The sequence below is a fragment of the Epargyreus clarus genome, unplaced genomic scaffold (assembly GCF_041222505.1).
Source record: "Epargyreus clarus isolate Ecla_fem2 unplaced genomic scaffold, WU_Ecla_fem_2.2 ptg000034l, whole genome shotgun sequence".
NCBI lineage: Eukaryota > Metazoa > Arthropoda > Insecta > Lepidoptera > Hesperiidae > Epargyreus > Epargyreus clarus.
In genome coordinates, this window is record NW_027332239.1 from 11,609,380 (window position 1) to 11,634,223 (window position 24,844).

Below are 24,844 nucleotides of genomic sequence, written 5' to 3' on the forward strand. Positions count from 1 at the left end.
CATTCGATTTTAGGTAGTCTATAGTAGCTGGGCAATCCGTATACGTCGCAATAACCCCAAAAACTGGTATTTGACCAGCTGTTTATCACATTGATACATACCTCGGTGTCAATGCCCACTGGGAAAATTTGTCCTAATTTCTGTGTGGCGTCTGCATCGCTCAATGTAATACGATTGTTTATGTTTGCCTACTTGCACGCGTAACTCACGCGACAACCTCCGCGGTCGTCGCCTAGTCGCAAGATAAGAGTAGGTAAACGGGTGGTGAACGGCCGTCGATCGAGTCGCTCGACGGTGGAGTGGCTGTCGGCCGGGCAGTAAGCCCCGGCGCCTCGACGCGGAAGGACGGCGTACGCGCAGCTCTCGACTGCAACAAAACCAGGCCGCTCTCATGTGATAGTTCGCATTTCTCTCGCTCATTATGGGAAAAAGTGCGCAGTGACCACTCCGTTTCATAAACCCGTTATCTTCACACAATTTCACGGTTTACGTTACCGCATGTGCATCAGAATTCGATCGCCGAAAGCGTTGTTTGGCGTTGGTTGATTTTTATCTATGTGGGCTACGTGATAAGTGAAGTGTGTGTTGTATTGTTGGTGGTCGCGGATATTCGCCATCTGCGAACGTTTCTCAAAAGTGCTGAATTGGTTTTGTGAATGAGTCAGCTAACGGGCGTCGGGATTGTTAACTTCGTCAACGTCCTGCCCACGATCTCTGAAGGTAATGTAACTGGCTCTTTGTGATAGCGTTGTTTGTATAATAGATACGACAGTGTTGTGTTCAATTATTATACTATTAGTCATATTCAAAGTCTATCGAAGACAAGTGTTGCATTGTTTTGTAATAATTATAAATGAAATAACATATATTAAACTATTATCATATATGTAGCTTGAACGGTTCTGTCAATGTAGATGATGATTGTCTATTTAGATTTGTTTTGCCACTTCATCTAACTTTTACAAAAAAATTGTTTTCACAAGTATTTGCCCCTACAAAAGCGAAATTAGAAGCGAAATTAAAAGAAGTGATTGAAAGCAGATGCCACTGTTAGCGCGTTTGTAAAATGTTAGAAAATTTCATAAATACTATGTATTAATAATATAATTGCAACCGAATATTTTAAGTGAGTGAACCCCGGTCTTCCGAACATACATACATACATACATACATACATACATACATACATACATACATACATACAGACATACAGACATACATACATACATACGTACATACATACATAGGTACTATTATAGTCGTAAATTCATAATGAATATATTATGTTTTTTTGACAATTAAAATGTAAAGTAGTAACTGAATTACGTGTTTATTTGTGTTTAATTAATGAGGAAGTTTATGTAACAATCTTTTATCCTTAAGTGTACTCAAAACTATAGGTACAGTACGTATATAATGCAATTTTTGTATCATATAATACTATTGAATAACATACACCTACTTATTTATTTATTTATTTATTTACGATTATACTATTAATCATACTATTCTATACTACCCGAAGATGCTGAATCGATGCAGAATTTGATACGTATACAAATACAAAATATACATAAAAATTATAAACTTTTCGTTAAGGCAATTAAAACCGTTTTAAACACGTTAACATGGTGTTGTTTTCCCGTCATCGTAAATGAATGTTTGAATTGTTTAAAAACCATAAATATTGTGAGTGCAACTATGTAAATATTTTGCATTATTTACTTAACAATACACAAGAATACTCACATGTATGTATACTTCCATGCTAGCTTGCAAAATAACCTGTCACTATATAACAATAAATATTCTATCTAGTTATTTAAAATGTATGCATTCCAATAAAAATATTGTTAACACCTCAGAAATCCAACAAATGGGCGTGGCTGAGGTTTCCATTTACTTTAAAATTACCAAAATTACTACTATGTAGTTCGTATATGAAATTAAATGGATTGACTCACTAAAGATTAGATAATCTATATTAAACTTATCAAAGGATATTTTTTCATACCACGAAATTCAATGAGTTGTTTTTGTAATACTCACCAATTTAACAGCGTGTTGTCGCTGTTGAATGTAACCCTGGAAATAACTGTCTGCTTATTTTTTACTGCCAGTCTCGAGTGGTCACTATTAAAAGTGTATTTTTCTTCTCCACCGCTGTAATTTAACTCTTAAAATACACTTTGCACTTTCGTTAAACTATTACTATACTCACTTGTCGGGAAAATTTGATTTGTAGCTTAAATAAGCTATTGTTAAATTATATAATTTAAACACTAGCGGCACTTGTCGAAACAACAAGAACTTTTAACATCAACAACATCACCATGATAAATGTTGTTTACTTAAGGCGTTGCATCTGATGATCTGGGTCCATTATCAGCTCAGCTCAATAATCCCATTGTAACATTGTCACTGAAGTCACGCAGGTATTAAAAAAGCTCAAAAGGCGAATGCCCCTTATTTACAATCAATCTATCAAATTTTTGCCCGCCAAAAATCGAAATTTGCAATATTCTCATTGAAAACATTTGATAATTTCGACATTTTGTGAAAAAAAAAACCATATAGATTGAGCATTACTAAAGGCATTAAGTGAAAATTGTTAAAAATTTGGTCGCAAGATACATATTTTCATACCAAATTAATAAAAATCTTGTTAAAATCACTCCAGACAAAACTTTAGCCTGCGTAAAATATTTATGGTGTGTCAAATTCAGTTCACATCCTGATTTGGTTTGACAGGTTCAACCGTTATTAATGGGCGCAGCGTTGAGAAAGTTATCACATGATGATTAATGAAGTCTTAACGTAATTAAGATAGCTTCATTTTTATAAATAAAAAATAAAATTAATTTTATTTTTTATTTATAAAAATGAAGCTTTTATAATTTATATAAATAAAATTAAGTATCTGAAGGTGATGGTTATAAAGCTATAGATGGTTATATACTAAATAATTATAAGAGTGTTGGCACTAAACGGCTTTTGCTCGTTAAAAATCTATCCAAATTTATACCAAAGATCGAATTTTTACACTTTCTAGTATGAAGTAAATATTATATGCCGATGTTTGGTAGGCTAAACATTTAATATATTGAGGTAGAAGTAGATTTTGCATAGAACAGTAAAGGTTACTATTATTTGGGAAATATTTAAGTTCACTATATAAACATTGTAAAGTTTAACAATGTATCTATTAAGACTTAAATCAACAGAATACCTTTGTCACCGTAAGCAAAAAACGTTTTACTTACGCTGGTGGTACTCAGAGCTTTTGGGTCTTGTTTATAAGAATTTGGCTTTCTCGTTCGAAAAAAAGAACTGTTATTTCTGTTTTAACAATATTATTTGTATAAAATATTTCATAAATATTTATGAAAAGCAAATTAATTGATTGGTAAAGTTTATTATCGATTTAATCGTGAGTGATTTCGAATTTTCGATTAGCAACAAAAACGTTTTATAATGCATAAGCGGGAATTATTTTTGAAATTGTTTACAAAGGTTTACAACATAGTTTTGATGCAATTTTAAATGTTGAAAATACCAAAGAGTCAAACTTGTAATGTCTAGATGTGGTATAAAGTTAAGATAAGCAGAGTTTTTACGAGCGCTCGGTAGGTTGCGCGAGCGTGGAACAATACTTAGGGTTGTCAACATTTTCAAATGGTTATAGTATTTTTTAGGAATAGGCCACGAAAATATGGTACAGTCCAAATATATAGATCGTGACAAATATCTAAGAATGGAGAAAATAATAAAGATTCGTGTAGTATTTTGGCGTATTATATATTTTTCTGCAGTGTACAGTACAGTGCACGGGGGAATAAAACAAACACATATGCAAGGCTAAATAAAAAAAAAATGTGAAAAATGTTACGTAACTCCTTCCAGCATTTTTCGCTAATACATAAGCATTCGACGCTATTAAAGTTTAGTATTTCACCATGCACAATTCACTCTGTATATAATACACAAATCTCGAATATGTTATTGAATGTTACAGCGCGGTTAGCATCCCTACGTATACTGCAAAGGTCACTTCCTTTTTTTGCTTTTTCTTTGGCCGTTCGATTGCACTTACATAGTTTGCAATCTTAACGGTCTTTTGTGAACTGAGAACAGTTGCTACATTGTCTCAGAACGATCGTATTAGTATTTAACTATGACAATAGTTCCATGTGGTATTCGATCTTTCCCTAAGGGAATTTTATGTAACACGAGCTTCCTTGCCGCGTAAGATGTACCATGTGTTCTTTGATAAGTAAAATAAAAAGATACTTCACCGCTGTGAAATTGAATGAAGCCACAAAAGGGTGATTTTATCGTTTATTGTTTAAATTCTTGACAAAAAACATTTTTAGAGCAAAATTTACGTATCAATAACAAATACTAATCAATTTACGTAATAAATAAATATTTAAAACAATATAGAGTCCTTTTAGAACGGAGACGTGACAACACTTTATTTACGCAACAATTTCAATTCTCAAAACTGGTCACACTTTCTTGTTAGGAGTGAACTATCTATGTATTTTACTCATCTAAGCACGTGTTGCTCTTTATGAAAACATTTATAATTTCTTGAAAGTCAGTTTTATAGTCATTTGACTAACCCGAACTTGCAACTTCAGAGAAAACTACTTTAAAATATACACGTGTGGGCGTTGGAAAGCTCAACAACCTATAAATCATTGTTCTCTACATTTTGTTTATTTGTGTTTTTTAATGTGTGTACTGTGCATGGCAAGTTTATGTTTTTGCATCTACTCGTACATCTACAAACGTGGTAGAACCCCTTATCGTTTGACTCCGGCGGCTCCACCGCCACATTTCTGCCTAATAACAGCAGTGTTAAGCGTTGTTGTGTCCTGGTTTGAAGGATGTGTTAGGGCAACAAGCTTTTCCGAGGCATTCCAGCTTAGTCCTAACGGGTGGTGGGGGTCCGTATAGACTTGCAATTAAGTCGATTATTTATTCGTAGGGACTAGCAGAACATCTGTGATCGGCTTCAGATAGGATCTCCCTTCTTTATGGACTTGGTTTCAATTAATATTCTTTGACGATAGTGATCACTTATAATCTTGTAGACTGAATGCAAGTTTTCTCCTTCAATAAAAAAAAATGTATATGCTCAATACTGATATAATAATTAGTTTTGCCTCAATAGTGCACACGAAGAATCGTGATCTGTGCTAGCGGAAATATAATTGTTTCTTCCTCGTAGAAACGGAAACGTCGTGACATTTGACGACATTGTCCTTTGAGCATGTTTGACTTAATAACTATAGCAATTTAATAACACGGTACATTTTCTCGTATGTCTATAACAACCGTTTAATCTTATTAATTCTATTAGTGTCTCATTTTTATCGTCTGTTAAACTGTAATATTTCAGTTTTCATTATCACTAATTAAGATGTTAAGAACATCAAGACAAGTTATTTTATTGTTAGTATTAAATTTTAATATTTTTAGCCAAATTTAAAGCCATTTAGATTATAGTAAACGCCAAGTAGAGAGCTTTAGGTTAAAGAATTGAAGATTAGATATGTCTAGTCTAATAACGTTCTCTCGTTATAACAAAGTGGTATAACGATATATTAATATTTTAACAACAAAACAAGGGACTCATTATTCATTCGCTTCGTCGTGTCCTTTGTCTAGTTTATGATGGACAGAGCGATCACTGTTTAAATTTAAACAAGGAACTTCAATCTCAGGGTTAATGCTTGTGTAAATATAGTTTGTTCAGAGAAAAATATCTGTGGTGTTATTTTACTCAGTTACTATTTAACGATGTTGAAATATATCCTATCCAACCCTAGATTGAATTTAATATTCGATTTATATTTCTTATCCAAATCTTCAACTCCATTCCAATAATTGAATATTTAATTAAAAGGTATTTTGATTCTTTAAGTAAATATAAAGGAAAAGTGAATCCAGCTGTGGTGCGCCGATAACGAAATACGCCAACTACGGAAACGTGGAATGTGATTTTAACAGTACGCTCTGTATGTAGAGTTCTAGTGGGCTATGCAGAATCCACAGAAATATGCTCTTATGAAATTAGTTATATATGTTCTAACGGTAATTGTAATTGCTATTATAGTAGCTAGATTTCTTTGAGCATACATAAACGTATATTTCACATAAAAACGGTTTAACTCGTATGTTTTCCGGACAACCAGTTCCACCTGACCTCCGCCGCGACCTCGCTGCACGATAATGACATGATCTCGAACAAGACTATGTAGTGGAGCTCTAATAAAATAAGGCTTACTTTTTATCTAAAGAAAATGTATCTATCACATAATCTTTTCTACGTTAAGACAGGTTATTTTATTAGGCTGTTTTTAAAGATGGGGATAAGCTTGGGTATTACTGAATGTAATAGGACAATTTGAAAAAAATCTTTAATTAATAACAAACAGCTCAAAACAAAGGTCTAATCTAAAAAGATATTGTAGAATTATAGAAGCATGAAACGAAATAAAATTCCCCTAACTTTTAACTTTTTCCTATTCGAAAGCAATGGAAGTACAAATGACTGTCGAAAGTGTGGGCGTCACAGGCCCAAGCTCAACTCAATTAATGGGGCTTGTAACGATCAGACTGCCCTCCGCCCTCGTGGTCTCTGCAAACAGTGACACATCCACAAAGGAACAGAGAACAGTGCCAGGTGCGCCACCCGGATGCGCCGCCAACGGAAACGAACGAAATCTGTGAATGTGTACGATGTTGTCAACACGACCTTGGCCACGCATCCGCCATTCGACATGCGGCAGACAGAAGATGGCATTCGAGGCAGGTGCCGGCGGCAGGTCACCGACCCCGCCGGACGTGGACGATTAATCGCGTCGTAAATACAATCGCGACAACCCGGTTACATCTTCCGATAAGTGTGCTGCATACGGCATGCCTTATCACCACTAGGACGTACCTACGTAGCTACGATTACGTCTCCTTTGTTTCCGTTTTGGGTTTGTGTGTCAATGTGTTATGTTCACAACTTTGCACTAGTAACAGAGATTCGATGCTCTCGGAAAAACTCCCATTATATAAGCTCATTTACTTACATTCAAAATCAAAACGTGATTTCCATTTTATTATTTTATTTTATGCGTTTTTCTGCCTATCGTATATTTGGTTACTTTTTTTGGTAAAGAGATCAAGAAGCACAAATTGCGTTCCCAAAATCCGGCTTAACATACTTTGATTTAATTTATCAGTAGTTTAATCTAACACTGATTGTTTACCCTTATTCCTCTACGAAAGCAAGGGTTAATGCTAGAATGATTCCTATTAAAGAAACGCGTAAAAGACTCAGTATAAAACCAATTAAATAAATCCAACATACGCTACCCATAGGCGGTTCCTGTTAAGTTTCTTTGATTTGCGGATGTGTGTCTAAGTTAACGGCCGTGGTAAGTGGTAACTAGATGTTTGTTTAATGGCTCTCGATATCTGGACCTTGGGAAGAAATCTACGTTTGTATGTTGTTGTCCAGTTGTGGAGTCAGACATTTAATTATTACTATCAAAAAGGCTTCTTGATTTATGTAATCTGTTCTTTAACTTTTTATAACAAATTAAACGTGAGAATTACTATTAAAACAAGAACCCACTGCTAAAAAAATGCTAATGTGACTCCTTCAATTTTGACGAATCCAACGACAACTATATTTTACAATTCGTCAAGCCATTTGGGCTTCAAGTCGTGTCAAAGAATGAAACATACATACTTATGCTCAAAGAATATTACCCTCCGCGGTCGGATAAAAAATTAGTCGTTTTATGGTTTTATGGATTGTACAGTCCGCCTCCGACATCTGTACGATTAACACCAGGAAGTAGTTTCGAGCAATTATAGACAATTTTCAAGATGGCTACGTGTATTGATACTCGTTAGCCCGGTTACTTCTGTCCACAGCGCTTCCTCCGCTTCACGGTCCTTTGAGAATAAACTTCTTTGACATTAACGAACGTCATTAAATGTTTTAACGACGGTATTAATTTCTTCTTGAATAACTTCTTCTACGTTATCATTTTGTCTTGTCTTATCTAATCATCTAATTGAATTATCTAATCTTATTGTTTAAGCTGTCTATTACTACCTTAAAACGTAAATTGTAGTGTCATTTTCCGTGTGTTGTAATATAGCCGGTATATACCCTTATACCGTACGTTCAACTCATTTGCTTTTACTTTAGTATATTATGTTCTCTGTTTTATCTCCCTCACGCACTCTCACCTTTCCCCCTTTCCCCTTGTTTCCCTCTCTCCACACAACTAAGAAGCTTATGAGGCATTATCAAACCGCACAGTGGATTACAAGACGCTCAAAACTTTCCTACAACCACCGACGTTTGTTTCGCAGTGGCGTCGTTGACAGCACTTAATGTATGGTCGGGATCCTCAGATTTTATCTTTACATCGTCGCGTGTAAATATATTGCTTTCCTTAACTGCCGCTGCTTTAAAACTGTAAGAATTTATATTTTCATTAATATGTCAAAATATTGTGATAATTTGTGATGTTGGTTGTTGATTGGCCCATAACAAGAGTATGAACTTGATGGTAAATCACTTTTAGGTAGTAGTGTAGGTTAATTAGTCGTTAGATTAGACGTTCTTGATATTAAAGCTGAAAGAAAACTTATATAAAACTGTAAAATGTAAAAATGCAATTGTTATGAATGTCTGCAGTATTTATTTGGTTTCATTTATTTTGATTAAAAATTTTAAGGTTTATTTAATCGTATATTATACGAGTATGTCTTAAACTAACTACAAGCAATTTTAATCGAAATCTACGTGAGTCTTGGATACAAAGAAAATGATTAACATGGTACGTGTCGTTACGATACACATTCTCACGTACACCATCATGTTTGAGATAAGTACGAAATTACGTATTATCAAAATTTCAGTAATTTTACGCTATTATATTATCCGTCTACTATATCAACGTATTAACAGTCACTATCTACTTTTATCGCTTAATATATTTTCTTGGTATTTATCAAAAACATTTTTTTCCTCGTAATTAAGAATTGTAAATATGGATTTTCATAATTTGTAGTTGATAAGTTAGATACGTTTTAGAAACCACTTTAGAATTTAATTTGTTGTATTTCATTTAATGTTTGAGTTAAATTAATTTCATATTTAGACATTATAGAACTACACAAAACTTTTTCGATATATCGAGATAGCCGAAACATAGGTGAAATTCTTATAGGTACAATTGTTTTTCGATTTCTATTATATTGCAATAGTCGAACTGGTATCAAGAGGGAACGCTTCGCTGGCCACAGTGCAGAGCAAGTTGGTTGCGCTTCGATAACCCCGCTCTTACGTTATTTGGAGTATATTGGGGTGTAGTATAGTGCAGTGTACGAAGAAAACTGTTCTCTATATTGAGTTTTAATTAAATATACAGTTAGCAGTCTGGTAGTCTGGAAATTATATTACATAAAAAAGCTTAAAAATACATTTGAGCGTTCTATGCATTATTAAATTTTTGCCTAGAATTTTTATAATAAGCAGTAATAGCTTAATGGCACGTATAAATTCCCTTGTTTCATGGCCGTGAAGTCGTGCGTGTGTTTAATATGGCCTACATTTTAAAATGTTGTTTTATTCGCAGAGCGAGCGTGTATATTCATTATGTAGAGTGGTCACTGCAGTATTGACGAATAAACCTCGAATATAAATTCAAAAGTATTACCAGAACATTTCAGTAACCATATTAATGCACTAACATTAAATTCAGAACCAGGTATCAGCCTTCTAATACATTTAAAATGATTCCACCGGGGTATTTCAGTGCTGTGTAGGAAGAAATATCTAATTTGAATGAAGTATAAAACGTGGGTCAGACGGAAGGCATGCGAGTCGCGGAAAGAATCGGAAACACGTTCACATAAAACGATAACAAAACTACACAAACTACGAGCCGTTTCTATAATGTAAATAAATAAACCGGGCAAAAACTACGTCTCCTGTCCGCGCCTAACGTCGCTTCTGTGTGACTTGAGCTGCAGATGCAAGATGATCTGACGAGTAATAAATCGAATTGCAACGGTGAGCGGTATCCGAGTAACGAGTGCTAAACATGCGCAATGTTTCGCTTTCTTGCCTCCAGTTGTTTTAATATCTCTCCACAGCATTGTTTCACTGTTTTCATTTATTTTATAGATGGAAATTTTATTATACTCTTTGCAAATGATTTTGGTGAGTGTATTAAACTTTTTGCCTGCCAAGTGACGTTACAAAACCTCAGGTGTAGTAAATAGCAGTACCTGGAGTTAGACTGTATTATTACTAAAGGCTTTGACAATAGGTTCTATCTAATAATTTCAAATAAGTATCCATAATTTATATAAACTATTTTTCGATATATTCTTCAACGATTTGCATGATATCATTTAGCTTATTACTTATTTAATTATATTAGAATGTCTAGTAAGGTGCCTAAAATATTTGTGGTACACAAAGCGCCTTCTCAAGGTACTTCTGTGATATTCTTAGCCACTAAATATTGCGTCAAAGGTTCATACGACGAACTCAGAGCTACTAAGACGGCTCGGGTACTCTGTAATTAAATTAGGCTTACCTTTCTTCGCTATATCTGAATATTTTAAGACTAATAAGGGTTCTTTTATGTCTAAAATAGCCTCGCGGAGACGTACGTATCGGCCAAATTGTGCAGAAAAAATATGATGACTGTGACTTGTTATATATGCAAATATTGAATGTTTTCTCAAATACCTTCTAATGTTCTTACTGAAATAAACGTAATTACAATTTATTCAGTGGAAAAGTAGAACGGAAAATCGGTCAAGCTGTTAGTTCCAGTTCTGAAATCTAGTTCGTGTTAATTTAGTATTAATTTGATCGTTGCCTCAAATTTGTTTGCAAAACATCGGTACTGAAAAAGAAGTATGCAATGTATTTTTAGTTACTCCTGAGTTATTATCAGTTTACCGCATTCGTTGTGTAAACTAAATACTGGTACATTATGTTTTTGTGTTTACGATGACGACACTTGGTTGTTTCGTATTTCTGTGATCATGTTCGTTAAATAACTTGTGTTATTATAGACAAAATCTGCAAAAAAAATCCTAATTTAGCAATAGATTCATCTTCGTTGAAGGATTTTAATTAATCTTACATTTTATTAAATAATATCTAGTCTCTCTATTTCTGTTTCGTTGGGCTTTGGAGTAGGTATTGCCCGATTCGTTGTTTCGTTATACATAGAGTTTGACTTAAGTAAACGTCTTTAAGTTATGTAATACAGCAGTAAGTACATATAAGCACAAAGGCGCCATTCGAGCGGCAACTCGACCTCGAACCTGCGACCCTGCGCGTACCGCCAATTGTGATGCTAATGCGGTTTGAACTGCGCACTGGAAACTGTGTTCGTGTATGTGGCACGGTGTGTTGTTAAGTCAACATTGGGTTTGTTTTTCAACTTTTGAAAGAAGTAAATTTAAGATGTGTACACCTTTCAACTTTGATTTGGATGCGTATTGCATATGCAAGAGCATGAAAAAGCGTTAAGTAGTAATTTTTAAATAGAACCATGTTATAATTCCGTTTAGAAAACAGATCAGAAGAGTTCTTGCGACAGAAGAGAATTTTAGATCAGTATTATTGTATGAGACGAGAACTGAGAAGTCTTAGGTTTAGGATTTAAACATTTAAGTATCTTTTCCGTGTTACCTACTTACAATAGCCGCATCGTCTCATCATAGGCCGCTGCCGCAATCCAAATTGCTCGGAAGTCGTTCATTGTACCTACTCAAATTGTACACAATGAATAAATATTCCACAAACGTACCACTGACGTGGGTATGTTCCTGTCCGGGCGTACTTTGTTGTTTTTATAACGTTTTATTGTCGTACCACAAAAACCGACTCGTACCCATTGTGTACGCCGTCGTCACCTTAACCCTTTAATGGTCTGAAACGTATAAATTAAAATTATAATTCAATTCTTGCGCCTTTTTCGGTTAGTAATTATCGAGAATGGTAGACGACTTGACCTCACAGATAATTCGAACCAGACTACCGCATATTTTACAAGCTTTTATTAACACTTAACTGCCGTCGATAAAAACGTTCATTAAGTTATTATTCTTGTATTTTCTGTATTAACATCTTCCCGTTCCTTGGTATATTAAGTTTTTTTATTGTTCTTATAAAGCTTACAATCTAGCTTGTAATATTTAAATAATAAGGTTCCAGAAAGTACCAATCTAATTATTTCAGTCGATATGAGTATGTACGATATGGACGAGACAGTATGAATTTTTAATTGCACTACGTTATTTTTATACAATTAAGTCAATTAATATACTACTTTAATTTCATCTCATTAGGGATAAGTTTTCCTTAAATGTTTTGACAAAGCCACGTCTAATTATAGAATGGTTGAGTAGTACGCAGACCGCAGTTAATCGCTTTTAATCGGTAGTAGGCAGTTCAAGTTCAGTGTTAATTGTGGCTTTAACTGAATGATTGTCTTCCTCCGGTGAACTTCGGTACACAACCAAAGCAATTAATAGGTACATTAATTTTATTGTTTTTAATTTATCCCAGAACTGTTTCGCGCGCGGACATATCCGTATGTTATTTTCCAAGATTTTTTTTTGTTTTTTATCTAGGTTGAAAAGTAGTTAAATAGTCTAAAGTATTATTTCTGTATGATCCCGATTAACCGTGGTTCCATTTCCGTTGCCATTCAAGGCTCAAAACAAAGTGGCGCTAGACACTGGTGTATTTGAAGGCTTTTGAGGATGATGAGAGAGATGCACAGGACGCACTAATACGCGACATTTCCAACTTACACCTTTAATTAATAAAGTCGACATTTGACAATTTCTGCTACAAATTGTAAAATTTCGATCTATGGTAGGAAAAAATTGGCTAGATTGCTGTTTTTATAGTACAAGAAAATGAGTTTAGCGGTTCCTAAGACTAGACCATATAGAAACACACACAGGTAAGAATGTATTATCTAACATCATATAACAATTATCTTACAAAATACAAAAGTACATATACATAATAAGGTAAAGTAATTAAATCCAATCGCAAACATGCCGTGTTAGCGAACCACTAAACGGCTTCATTTGATAATTATGTCATACGAGCGTAACATGAGTTAACACTCTGTACGGCGCGGGTACCTTTGTTATCAGCGGTACGGGGAAATAAGTGTGACATTTCAGTGATTGCCACAAACATCGGTAACGACGGGGAAAATAGGTCTTATCGAATTTCTATTTAGACAAGGTATGGTATGAGTAGGTATGAGTTTTACGAAGAATTCTGAATAGCTAATTGTAGGAACGTATGTGTGAGTTATCTGTTTAGTTGAACGTAACGAGTATAAAGTAAATAATAGTTTGAATGTAGTATTCGGAGTCGCTGCTTAATGTTAATGATTATGTTAATTTGAGTAACATTGAATATGCAATACAACTTTACAGTTATTAGTGTCTCAGCTGAATTTAACTTCAAGATATTAGCAGTAAATTTAAGTCTTACTTTCATAAATTTTGGTAACAATTTATGTAAATTAGTAGATTTTGTATACTCATAAATCATAACATTTAATCGAAACTAGTTGGTTTACTGAGCCTCGCTTTGTAATTATTAATTTTACCTGAATAAGCTAATTTTCCTTAGAATGTAGTCAATTAGGATTAATTATGACATTCAAAAGACCTTAGAAAATGTAAGCTTGGGACAATCAAGTTAAAGATCCTGATATTACGTCGTCGTCTAAAGCCGACCACCATCTCATTCATCAAAGATCTAATTCAGACTAATCTATCTAAGATCGAACCGACACAAACTGGTGTTATGCTATAGGGATGTGACCATGTTGCTCTTATTGATCAGCGATTCTGAAATATTGCTTTGTATTTTGTATAGGTATACTAGCTGACCCGGCAAACGTCGTGTTGCCATATAAAAAAAAATGTTTAGGGTGAACAACCCTTATCAATTAAGGGTATGAAAAATAGATAGTAGCCGATTCTCAGGCCTACTGAATATGCATATAAATTTGGTGAAAATCGATAAAGCCGTTTTGGAGGACTACGGTAACTAACATTGTGACACGATAATTGTATATATAAGATGTTTACAATGTCCACGTAAATAATTTCAAATCAATCGGATGGTGCCTTTTTGTAGAAAGAGACACATACACAAATATTCGTTTAAAAGTAGAAGATAAAGTGCAAACACAAGCTGTTGGCGAGGAGCTATTGAGGCTCGTAGAGTCGTAGACACTCGCAAACAATCTCGAACAAAGGACTCGCAGTTATATTTCCTCTCCGAGCGCTGGATGGACTGCCTCTTGTACCGGTAATTATAGTTGCTCTCTTGCCTTTCCAGCCGGAACAAGGTAATGTGCATTGCTTTCTGACAGAAATAGGCAAGGGGTGGTAAGCATACAACGAGTATATTCTCTAAAATGCTCCCCTCGTTTACTCCAAAAGTGAGACATTTCAATGTAACTGGTCCTAATAATTTACAGTAAGGGAAAACCTCTTTCTTTCCACAATTTATTTTATGATTCCTTTAAAGACCAGACCATTATTCTAATATCCCAATTAAAGCATAAAATTTTATGGTTCGGCCATAAACATCTCGTGTAAAATACCTCCGCAATTTATGGATTTTGAAAGGATACTGGTCGCTTACAGCGGGTTTATTCTTTATGTTTACAAGGCAAAAAATGTGTATTTGTCATACATTATTTCGGGCATATTTTTGTCAATTCTTAAAATCCAAAATAAAACAACACATTGAACTATATTATTTTATTTTTAATTTATAAGAAGAATATTTCATTACAAGATTTGAACTTATAAATCGGACTTTGTTTAAATCAATTTCAAACAACTTATTTACCATATGCTTTCGAGAACTGTCACTGTATCCTACTCATCATTGCTTACGGACGTGAGATTTTGTAATTAATTTATTTTTATCACGAATTGTAAGACTTATGTATGCATAAAGCGTTTTACGTTCGACAACATTAAGTTGTTTGTGGTTTAAAATAAAGCTTGTATAAGTATAATGATAGTCAGTTTAAAAATATAAAAATAAAGTGCAATGTTTATCTTAAGCCGTTTATTTCATGACCATATATTACCGTGTCATTGAACAAAACATCGTATCGTGGTAGCATGTCGGTTGCATATCTAAAAGCAATTGAATTATAGTTCAAACAAAACACCAGCTATAGTAGCTCCACTTTACCCACTAAAAAGCTTAAGATTAGGTGTCTAGATATAATGGCGAGTGGTTCGTCAGTTGAGGAGCCACAATGTAATACCAATTGAATTACATTATGTGTTTATGATATCAGTGCAATTACAGAGTTCATTGGCGTTTGCCTCCGAATGAAAACGCCTCGCTATTTTTAGAGTCACGTGATTTCCATGCGAAATCGTTACTTTGTGTCTCACGTATATGTTAGTTTATATTGGGTTATTATTAAGCTAAAATGTTCTACATATTCAATATACCTAACACAGTTCAGAATTTGATGTTTAAGGCAAAAATTGGCCGAGATTGATTATAATTATTTATTTTTAATGACGGGCGTGAGATTTTTTGTGCTTCTCTACAATATCGTATGAAAAATAGAGTAGTTTTTTTTTTTTTTTTTTTTTTTTTTTTTTTTTTTTTTTTTTTTTTTTTTTTTTTCTTTTTCGCGGGTAGGAGTGAAATTAACAACACACGTTTTTAGAGCTCTAAGTGTAATTTAAAATTTAAAATATTAAAACATCCCTACATGTGTACATAAGTGTATGTAAGGGTTTAGTACCTACCAGCTTATAATCCTTTTAAATAATTCCAACTTCTATTTACACCACGGAACAAACAACAAGATTTACACTGATCACTACTCTGACATAGAAAATATGGAGTCTGTCAAAGAATCCCTTGCTGAGATGACAGAGCTTTTCAACAACAGGATGAACGAGTTCCAGAAGGAATTAAAGAAGACCAGTCCCACAGCGGTGTCCACCACTTCTTTAGCGTCGGAGTTCACAGCTTTTAAAACTTTCATCCTGTCAGCCCTAAGCACCCTTCAGCGACAAGTGGAATTCCTTGGACATGAGATGGACCGTGTTGAAACTAGGGCACGACGAAAAATGCTTCTGTTGCACGGTATTCCTGAGGAGAAGTCGGAGGATACTGTATCTATTGTTGCTGGGATTATGAGAGATAAACTCAACATATCTACATTTTCTTCAGCCTCCATTAGTCGTTGTCACCGGTTGGGTCGTCCCATGGAAAAGAGGCCGCGACCAGTTATTGTTAAATTCCGTGAAGCTCCTCTGCGTGACAAAATATGGTTTACAAAAACCAAACTCAGGGGCACGGGGATCACATTGTCTGAGTTTCTGACTCAAACTAGGCATGCTGTGTTTATGGAGGCTCGCCGGCGGCATGGTGTCAAGCAATGCTGGACTCGCGACGGCCTGATCCATGTTCTGGCGGCGGATGGCTCTCGCCACCAAGTAGACAGCTTGGTGGGTCTTGATGCCGTTCCCAAAGCGCCGGCTTCAGTTTCCCCGGCCCAGACGACCAGTGATGCACAAAAGCAGGACCGGATTGCTTCCCGCCTCAAAAGAACCCAGAAGAAGTAATGATATGTATTCTCAATGTTTCTTTTCTTACTATTTCATTACATTACTTTTTTCTGCACTGTTGGTAACAACTAATTCACTGCTCAATTGTTTACATCACTATTTGCTTTTGGAATGTCTTTATTCGTACCATTGGATGCGATATTTTGCAATGTTTCTTCGAAATTTTCTTATGTGGGTAAAAATAACAAAATACAACTATTTACAATTTTATAGTACTTTGACTTTTGAGTTGTGAGACTTGTGACAATGACAACTGACGTGCTGTCAATTGACTGCCTCACGGTGCCCAGTGCGGTGACGTCTGTTAGTTGTCTAACCTGACGTTTAGTGTTTACCAATGTAGATTGCGTTCCGTTTTATCATTTTCTTTATCTTATTACCATTATTGTTTTAATTGTTATTTTTAATTAGTAATTTTATAAAGCGTAGTGTATTTCAGTATTTGTATTATGTTTATATTTTAGTTACATATTACCTGTGATTCATAATATGTAGCTGGTAGGTGTTAGACCTAAATGATTAATGTTTGTTTGTTATAATTATTATTTTAATATTGTTTGCCTTTTTTAGTATAATAGTTGTAGTTTAATAGTAATATTTATTTTCATGTTATGTCAGCAACTAGTAGTAATGATAGCTTGCCTTATGTATCCTTTTCTTCATCTTCCGACGAGTTAAGCAGCGATGACAGTTTTCAAAGCATTTCCTCCCTACATACCACGTTAGAAACTCATTTTTGTAATTTGCAGAAAAATTTCAATGTCTGTCACATTAATGCACAGAGTATTCCAGCACATTACCCCGATCTCATTAGTACTTTTGATAGCAAAGATATTCATGCAGTCCTTGTTTCAGAGTCATGGTTGAAACCATGCCTCCCATCTACATCTTTCTCACTTCCGGGCTTTCACTTGATTCGCAATGATCGCACTGGCCGGGGCGGTGGCGGTGTTGCTATTTATTTACGTTCACACATCCCCTTTTCCATTGTCCATATGTCAACATTATCTCAACCTGGAAGTGAAGCGGAGTGTCTCTTTGTCGAAGTTTTATTCTCCAATGCCAAGTTACTCTTAGGAGTATTTTATAGTCCCTCTTTAAACGTAGACTACTTCTCCTCTTTCGAAAAAATTTTGGAAGATCTTTGTCCCATTTATTCTCACTCCATACTTATGGGAGATTTTAATACATGCCTTCTTAAAAACGACATAAGAGCTACTCGTCTGAAATCTTTAGCAGAAGCAGCCAATTTACACATTCTACCTCTTTCTGCAACTCACTCATTTCCAAATTCTATCCCGTCACTTCTTGACTTGATATTTGTATCCTCTCTTGACCATGTATCTAAGCATGGTCAATGTGCTGCTGACGCTTTCTCCTACCATGATCTCATTTTTCTATCTTATAAACTAAAGCCTCCCAAAGCTAAGTCAAGGATACTTCTTCGGCGCAATTTTAACAACATGGACATCGACGCTTTCCGTTCTGATATTGCCAAAGCTGATTGGAGCCCCATTTATAGTGCTGACAACATTGACGAACAGGTGGCTATCTTTAACTCTCTTCTAGTGCAGATTCTTGATTTGCATGCCCCTGTTCGTCCTGTTCGTGTCCGTCATCTTCCTGCTCCTTGGTTGACTGAGGAGATTAAAGCAATAATCGCCAAGAAGAACAACGCCAAGTCGAGGTACAAGTCAGATCCTAGTAATAAAAACCAACTAAAATATAAGATCATTAGGAATCGTTGCAATAAGGTGTGTAGAGTTGCACAACGACGCCATATTCACAATTCTATTCAAGATACAGATCCGGCAAAAGTCTGGAAGTTTCTTAGATCGCTAGGAGTTGGGAAACCGCGTAACAATTCCTTCCCTAGTAATATTAGCCTCAACTGTCTTAACCAGTTTTTCTCAACTATTTCTTGCATTGATAGCAACTTGAAACAAACTACTTTGAACACTCTTTCTGTACGGCCCGCTCCTGACTATCCCGCTTTTTCATTTAGTCAATTCGACAGTCGTGATGTTAAGAAATGTATCCTCTCAATCCATTCGGATTCCGTTGGCAGTGATGGCATTAGTCGTAATATGATCATTCCCATCCTAGATCTTGTAACACCCGTCATCACATACATCCTTAATTATTCTATTTCCCGTAGTTTATTTCCCTCAGTATGGAAAGACGCTCAAATTATTCCCTTACCTAAAAAGACAAGTCCTGTTTGTTGTTCCGATTTCCGTCCAATATCCATCCTTCCATTTCTATCCAAAGTTTTTGAGCGTCTTATATATAACCAGCTTAGTTCCTTTCTTTCCTCGCACAATCTTCTAAATCCTTACCAGTCCGGCTTCAGACCTGGTCATAGTACGACGACTGCTTTACTGAAAGTTACGGACGACATCCGTTTGGGAATGGACCGGAGGGAGGTAACTGTGTTAACATTACTTGATTTTAGCAATGCATTTAATACAGTGGATTTCGACATCTTGCTTGCTACTTTACAGTCTCTTAACATATCTCCGGCTGTGATTGACTGGTTTCAGAGTTACTTGTATGGGCGCAGACAGCGAATAATGGTTAATGACAGCTGTTCAACTTGGTCAACCATTACTGCTGGCGTACCGCAAGGTGGCGTGTTGTCTCCTCTCCTCTTTTCTATTTATATCGATTCAATATCTCATAATTTATCTTCATTCTACCACCTTTATGCCGATGACTTACAGATTTATTATAAATCCCCGATTGATGACTTACCTAAAGCCATCGGTATTATAAATACTGATCTGACTCGTATCTCGAACTGGTGCCAGTTGCATGGATTAAAAGTAAATCCAGAAAAAACCCAAGCTATTGTAATTGGTAGCTCTAGATTATTGCATAAGGTGGATTTTGCTCATCTACCTTTAATTTTCTTTGACGGCATCCACGTACCTCTAAGAGAAAAAGTGAAAAACTTAGGTATCTACATGGATTGCTATCTTTCATGGGTTCCTCAGGTCAACGAGGTGAGCAGGAAAGTGTTTTCGGCCATGGGATCCCTCCGGAGGCTTCGCAATTTCCTACCAATTGCGACGAAAATCTCGCTTTCATTATGTCTACTGCATCCTATCCTTGACTATGCAGATGTTTGCTATCTAGATCTAACCGTGGAGCAATTAAATAAGCTTGAGCGTATCCAAAACTTATTTATCCGATTCATATTTGGAATTCGTAAATATGATCACGTCTCTGAGTATCGTAAAAAACTCAAGTGGCTCCCAATTCGCCTTCGTCGGAATACTCATATACTTTCTGCTTTATACTGCATCCTGTTTAACCCTAACACACCTAATTATTTAAAAGAGCGTTTCCATTACTTGCATCTGTCTCATGATACACATTTACTGCGCTCCAATAAAAACCTTTCCCTATTAACTCCTTCTTCTTCTTCATCATTCTTTAGTAAATCTTTTACTTCAGTGGCTGTGCGCCTATGGAATGCCTTACCAATTACTATCCGACGTGCGCAGTCACTGGATTCTTTTAAAAATCAGGTAAAAGAATTTTATCTATCATTATAATCTGCTTCCTAGTTACTCTGTTATTTTTATACTATTCTATTATTTCCTACTTTATGTATTCTCCTCTTTCTTTCCTTTTCTTCCATTCTTTACTACTCTAGCTGCTGATATATTTAAAATATAACTCTCGCTACATTATACATATGTACACCCCTACCCTGGATCTCTTTTTATACAGTATTACTTTCTTCCTATTTGTAAACGGTTGCCTGGAAGAGATCGCTATTTAGCGATAAGGCCGCCAGTTGTACCTTTAATTAATTTTTATTGTGTATTTCTGTTTGCTACTAAATCTGGTGTACAATAAAGAGTATTGTATTGTATTGTATTGTATCGTATATATCATTATTACGGTTTTCTTTTTATTATTTGTGACATCAATTGTGTGACGTTAAAGCAAAGCAGATTGAGCCGCTTCCATACAATATTTTAACTAAAACGGCATTGTAATAAACATTTGATTTGCATAATGGATTTGCTCGTATGGAAACAGTAATAAAATTTGCTCCGCCAATTGTGACGTAATACGTCGAGAATTAAATATGAGCGATTTATCCATTATATTTAACGGTAGATACCTAATTGGCAATCCATGTATGATGTAAACTTTATTATTTGTACAACAGTTATCGTAATTAGTTCGATTTATTACGGTGAAAAGAACAATAGTTATCTAGATTTGAAGTAATAGATGCGGTATTCAGTTACTTAGATATTTAGGATCCTATAGCATTAATAGCAAAGCGTATAGAAGTGACACGACTGGCTTATTTCTGAATGTGGTAAAAAATACAATACGAAGAGATAATCTTTTTCAAATGGGAAGCCGGGTAGAAATAGTTTTATTTTCTCTACATTATAACACAAAGTAAAAGTCGTTTTTATTTTGTGATTTTAATGCGATCCAATTTAGCCTTTAAGGGTAGTAGGTATGAATCAATAATCTTGAATGTCCGTGGGCAGCGCTGTCCATTTAATATAAGGGTAAGTACAAGCTATGTTACACAAAAACACACGTTCTTGTTTATCGACACAAGTGTATCCATTTCTTTCGACACTTTTACATAAAGGTCATGTTGCATTTGCATCAATATGGAGTTCCATTTCCGTGAATCACTGCTTAGTGGCCGTTATTTGAGTGGTGACGCAATCCCCGCACGAACATCCAATTGTAGTAATTCAGAATTCCGATTTAGTATTGAGGAAAACGGTAATTGAGCTCGAGTACTGGCGGTGGGCTGCGGCTCGGGTTCTGTGGACGCTGAATTTAAATGTCCCCTTTGTGAAATTGTGGTAGTAATTACATGTTATAGGTCGATTGGGCCCACTACTGATTGTCCCGTACCTGTGAGGTAGAATTTGAGCGCGCTTTTCTCTTCTATTTTCCTTTTATCGTATTTCTGAAGGTTCTACGTCGTTAATCAGAAGCGGAGATAAACCCGTGTCCAGTAACGGGACATAATAACATACCTATGTACACTCGCTAGAACGTTCTTAGAAACGATTCCTAACAATATACAGTTAATCTGAGATTAAATAGACTGGAAAATATTCAGTACAAACACTAAACAACGTCGAAACCCACGCGCTTGTTAGCAGTTATTAAGTATTTTATGAATACAGTTTATTATTAACTGAATCACAATGTTGGCTCCAAGTTTTTCTTGTGTGAACTTTTACTACGATTCTATGCATAACGGAAGGCATTGTTTGTTGTTTTTGTCGAACTTGTGACAGTTTATACGACTGCTATAATGAGATCATTGCCTTGAAGTGAAACTGAAGGTTGTTTTAATGTTTATTTTAGTTTACGCTTGCATCTTTGAAGCGCGCATAGTCGCGTGAAAATTGCAAAGGATTTTCAACAAAACATGCGTCGTTACTACGAGTACATGAAGGTGAGGTTAAACGACGGTCGGTTTTTAGGTATTGAATAGGTGACTACTAGTAACTAAATCTCAAGTGATCTCTGAAACATACTTAAGCTGTTTCACTTCTGATAACAACTTTGAATTATCATCAGTCTAGACTAAGACGAGGGCCGATTTCAAAATATCAAATTGCTAAATATAGCAAAGAAAAAGTAATAACGACACTTCAACGAAATTCATCAACTTGAGTCTTACTCAAGGATGTTGTTCGGAATCTTGATAAAATTCTCATTCCGACAAACCTAACTTCACGACGCGGATTGATATAGTTGGCATTTCGAAGGAATCTCGAAAATGCTCCCTAGTTTAATGGAACGTGTGTTTAGAGAAATACACTCTTGGCTGCCGTTCAAATATCTCCAGGCTATGCTGCAACGCGGGCCGGCGCTAGCCCTGTCGACGTTCATCAATAATTTATCCCCCCTAAATGCTCTATCCGAATGCGTTGGTGCAACATCTGTTAGTGTCTTATTAGTAAATTACTCGTATCATGCGTTCGCGGCTTCGCCCACGTGCTCCATCGCTCAAGGATTTTTTAAATTTTACGCAAAGGCTCTAAGGTTTCTTAGAAAAGGACTGACTTGGATGAAATATTCCTAGGGCAAATTTGTGAAATTGTATTTTCAGTATATTAACCGTATTTACTTATTAATGTTCATATGTATTGGATCACGTCAATACAGTGTATTTTACTAAGAACGTTTCTTACTAAATATGGAATAGCACTTAATATTCTGTAAGGTGCAATTCTCCAGTTACGCCTTTCGAAATATTTCCTCATTTCCTTCAGACTCGTAGACACAAATTAATTGCCACAGATAAAAAGAATCCCACGCGCTTATTTAATTTCCCTTGTGTGGGTGTCTGTAATGTACAAGAAAAATATCACCTTATCTATTCTACTTAATTGTTTAATTAAATTATTAGTCGTAAACTCAGTTTATTAAAAAAATAACTTTGTTATGTTATTACCTTTCATTTTAAGGCTTACTGTACAATACAACATATTGTTTAGCAGATGTTCTGCTGATATTCTACAAGATGGAATTATGCTTAAAAAATGCAAAACGGCTGTAGAAATCATAAAAGCAAACTTATAAAATGCATTTCTAAAGTTTTGCCGTGGAGCGAATCCTTATGCAAAAGTTAGTTCTCTGTATAATGAGAGTTGTACTACGAGGATAGGTAACTAGATCTGCTTGATACTACTATCTATGTCTTAAGAGCTAGTTTCTCGATAATGTTTACGCAGACAACTGAGACAGCCATCGAAGCTAACGATCGAATGCTAACGATCGCTTCGGCTTATGACGTCTTATCTCGAGCACGCCAATTCGTAATGAAACTTTCTTGATTATAAGATCTTTATTGCATCCTGGACCTCACTGAAACTAAAACTTTTTTAACTGTGAAATCTCTTCGCGAGTTTTATGTACTTGTGCTGAAAGCAATGGAGTTTTAGTGATGATTTTGAGGATTAGTATTTCCATTGAACCGTTAAGCGATAAAATGAACATTAACAATAAATAAACCGATTTGTAGTTTGTAAGATTAGCTAGCTAAGGAAATTGTTGTATATTTTACCTATATCCGACATTATTTACTTTACTACTTTCATGTTACTGAATGCATCTGATGATTATATACCTTCTGACGTATACTATTTGATTTTTAAGTTTTGATCCATACGGATAATACAGACGGGTAGGCATAGGAATTATGTCATTAAAGCAATATTTACATCTAGAAAGCAAACAAACTAAACAAGGTAGAGTTACGTCACCAACGAAACAGCGACAAGGTGCACACAAGCGCGAGTGCACCAGTTTGTTTACCGGCGATCGTGCTCGGTGGGCGGAATGGCACGCGGCGGGCGCAGCGTCGCCGGCAAGGTCGACGGACGACTTTCGCACGCCGCACGCCGCTCGCTCGCCCGCGCTCAGCGCTCGTCACTCGCAAGCGAAGTTGCTAGGGATGGCGACTCTTTCCGAAAAAGATCGATTCGATTTATTGATAAATCGATTCTCAAAAAAATTGAGGCACAGAATGGATTGTCCAAAAATCGATTTTTAATCTTTTCAGGTAAAAAAAGGCGAAAATAGCGAAAAAAAGGCATCATCAGGACCAAAAAAACACTGAAATATGTGTCCGTCAACAAAATGTCAATAACACTTTCAACCAACTTTGAAAAGATCGACTTTCGATTCTGTAGGATGAAAGATCGATCAATTGGCCCAAAATATCGAATCTTCGATTAATCGATCTCAGATCGCCATCCTTAGATGTTGCTCGATCTAATCCGACGGCCGCGATCCACAACGCTCAGCAGTAAAGCAGTAGCTGAGTTGCAAGCGTCAAGCGTTAAAGACAAATATTGGTGAAATCTGCTTGGATGTCAAATGATGCTTGAATCGAATAGATTTCTCCAGTGGACGCATGTTTATATTGGCCCATAGATTTGTTGCTGATGACTCTATCTAGATATTCTCTGTTTAGGTAACTAGTAGTAGCTAGATGGTATCGTTGAATGTATGAAATTTTTTGAATCAAATTTACAATAGGAACTAACTTAATTCATAGCGTTATGTTCCTTTATGTATGTTTATCATAAAATGTACGATTTTTTTGTAAAATCGGGTTTATTAC

The 24,844-nt window shown here is 35.5% G+C and overlaps 1 protein-coding gene across 3 annotated transcripts in view; it reads left to right on the forward strand.

Annotated features, from left to right (window-relative positions):
* Eip63E (cyclin dependent kinase Eip63E) overlaps positions 1 to 24,844 on the forward strand; it is a 136,771-nt gene that overhangs the window by 17,525 nt on the left and 94,402 nt on the right. Inside the window, exon 1 of one of the 3 annotated variants that reach the window (XM_073091574.1) lies at positions 281 to 720. The exons of the other annotated variants lie outside the window; for them this stretch is intronic. Within the exon in view, the coding sequence (XP_072947675.1) occupies positions 657 to 720 (64 nt within the window). The 5' untranslated portion in view covers positions 281 to 656. Of the gene's footprint in view, positions 1 to 280; positions 721 to 24,844 lie in introns of those variants that run through there. 3 annotated transcript variants of the gene reach the window in all.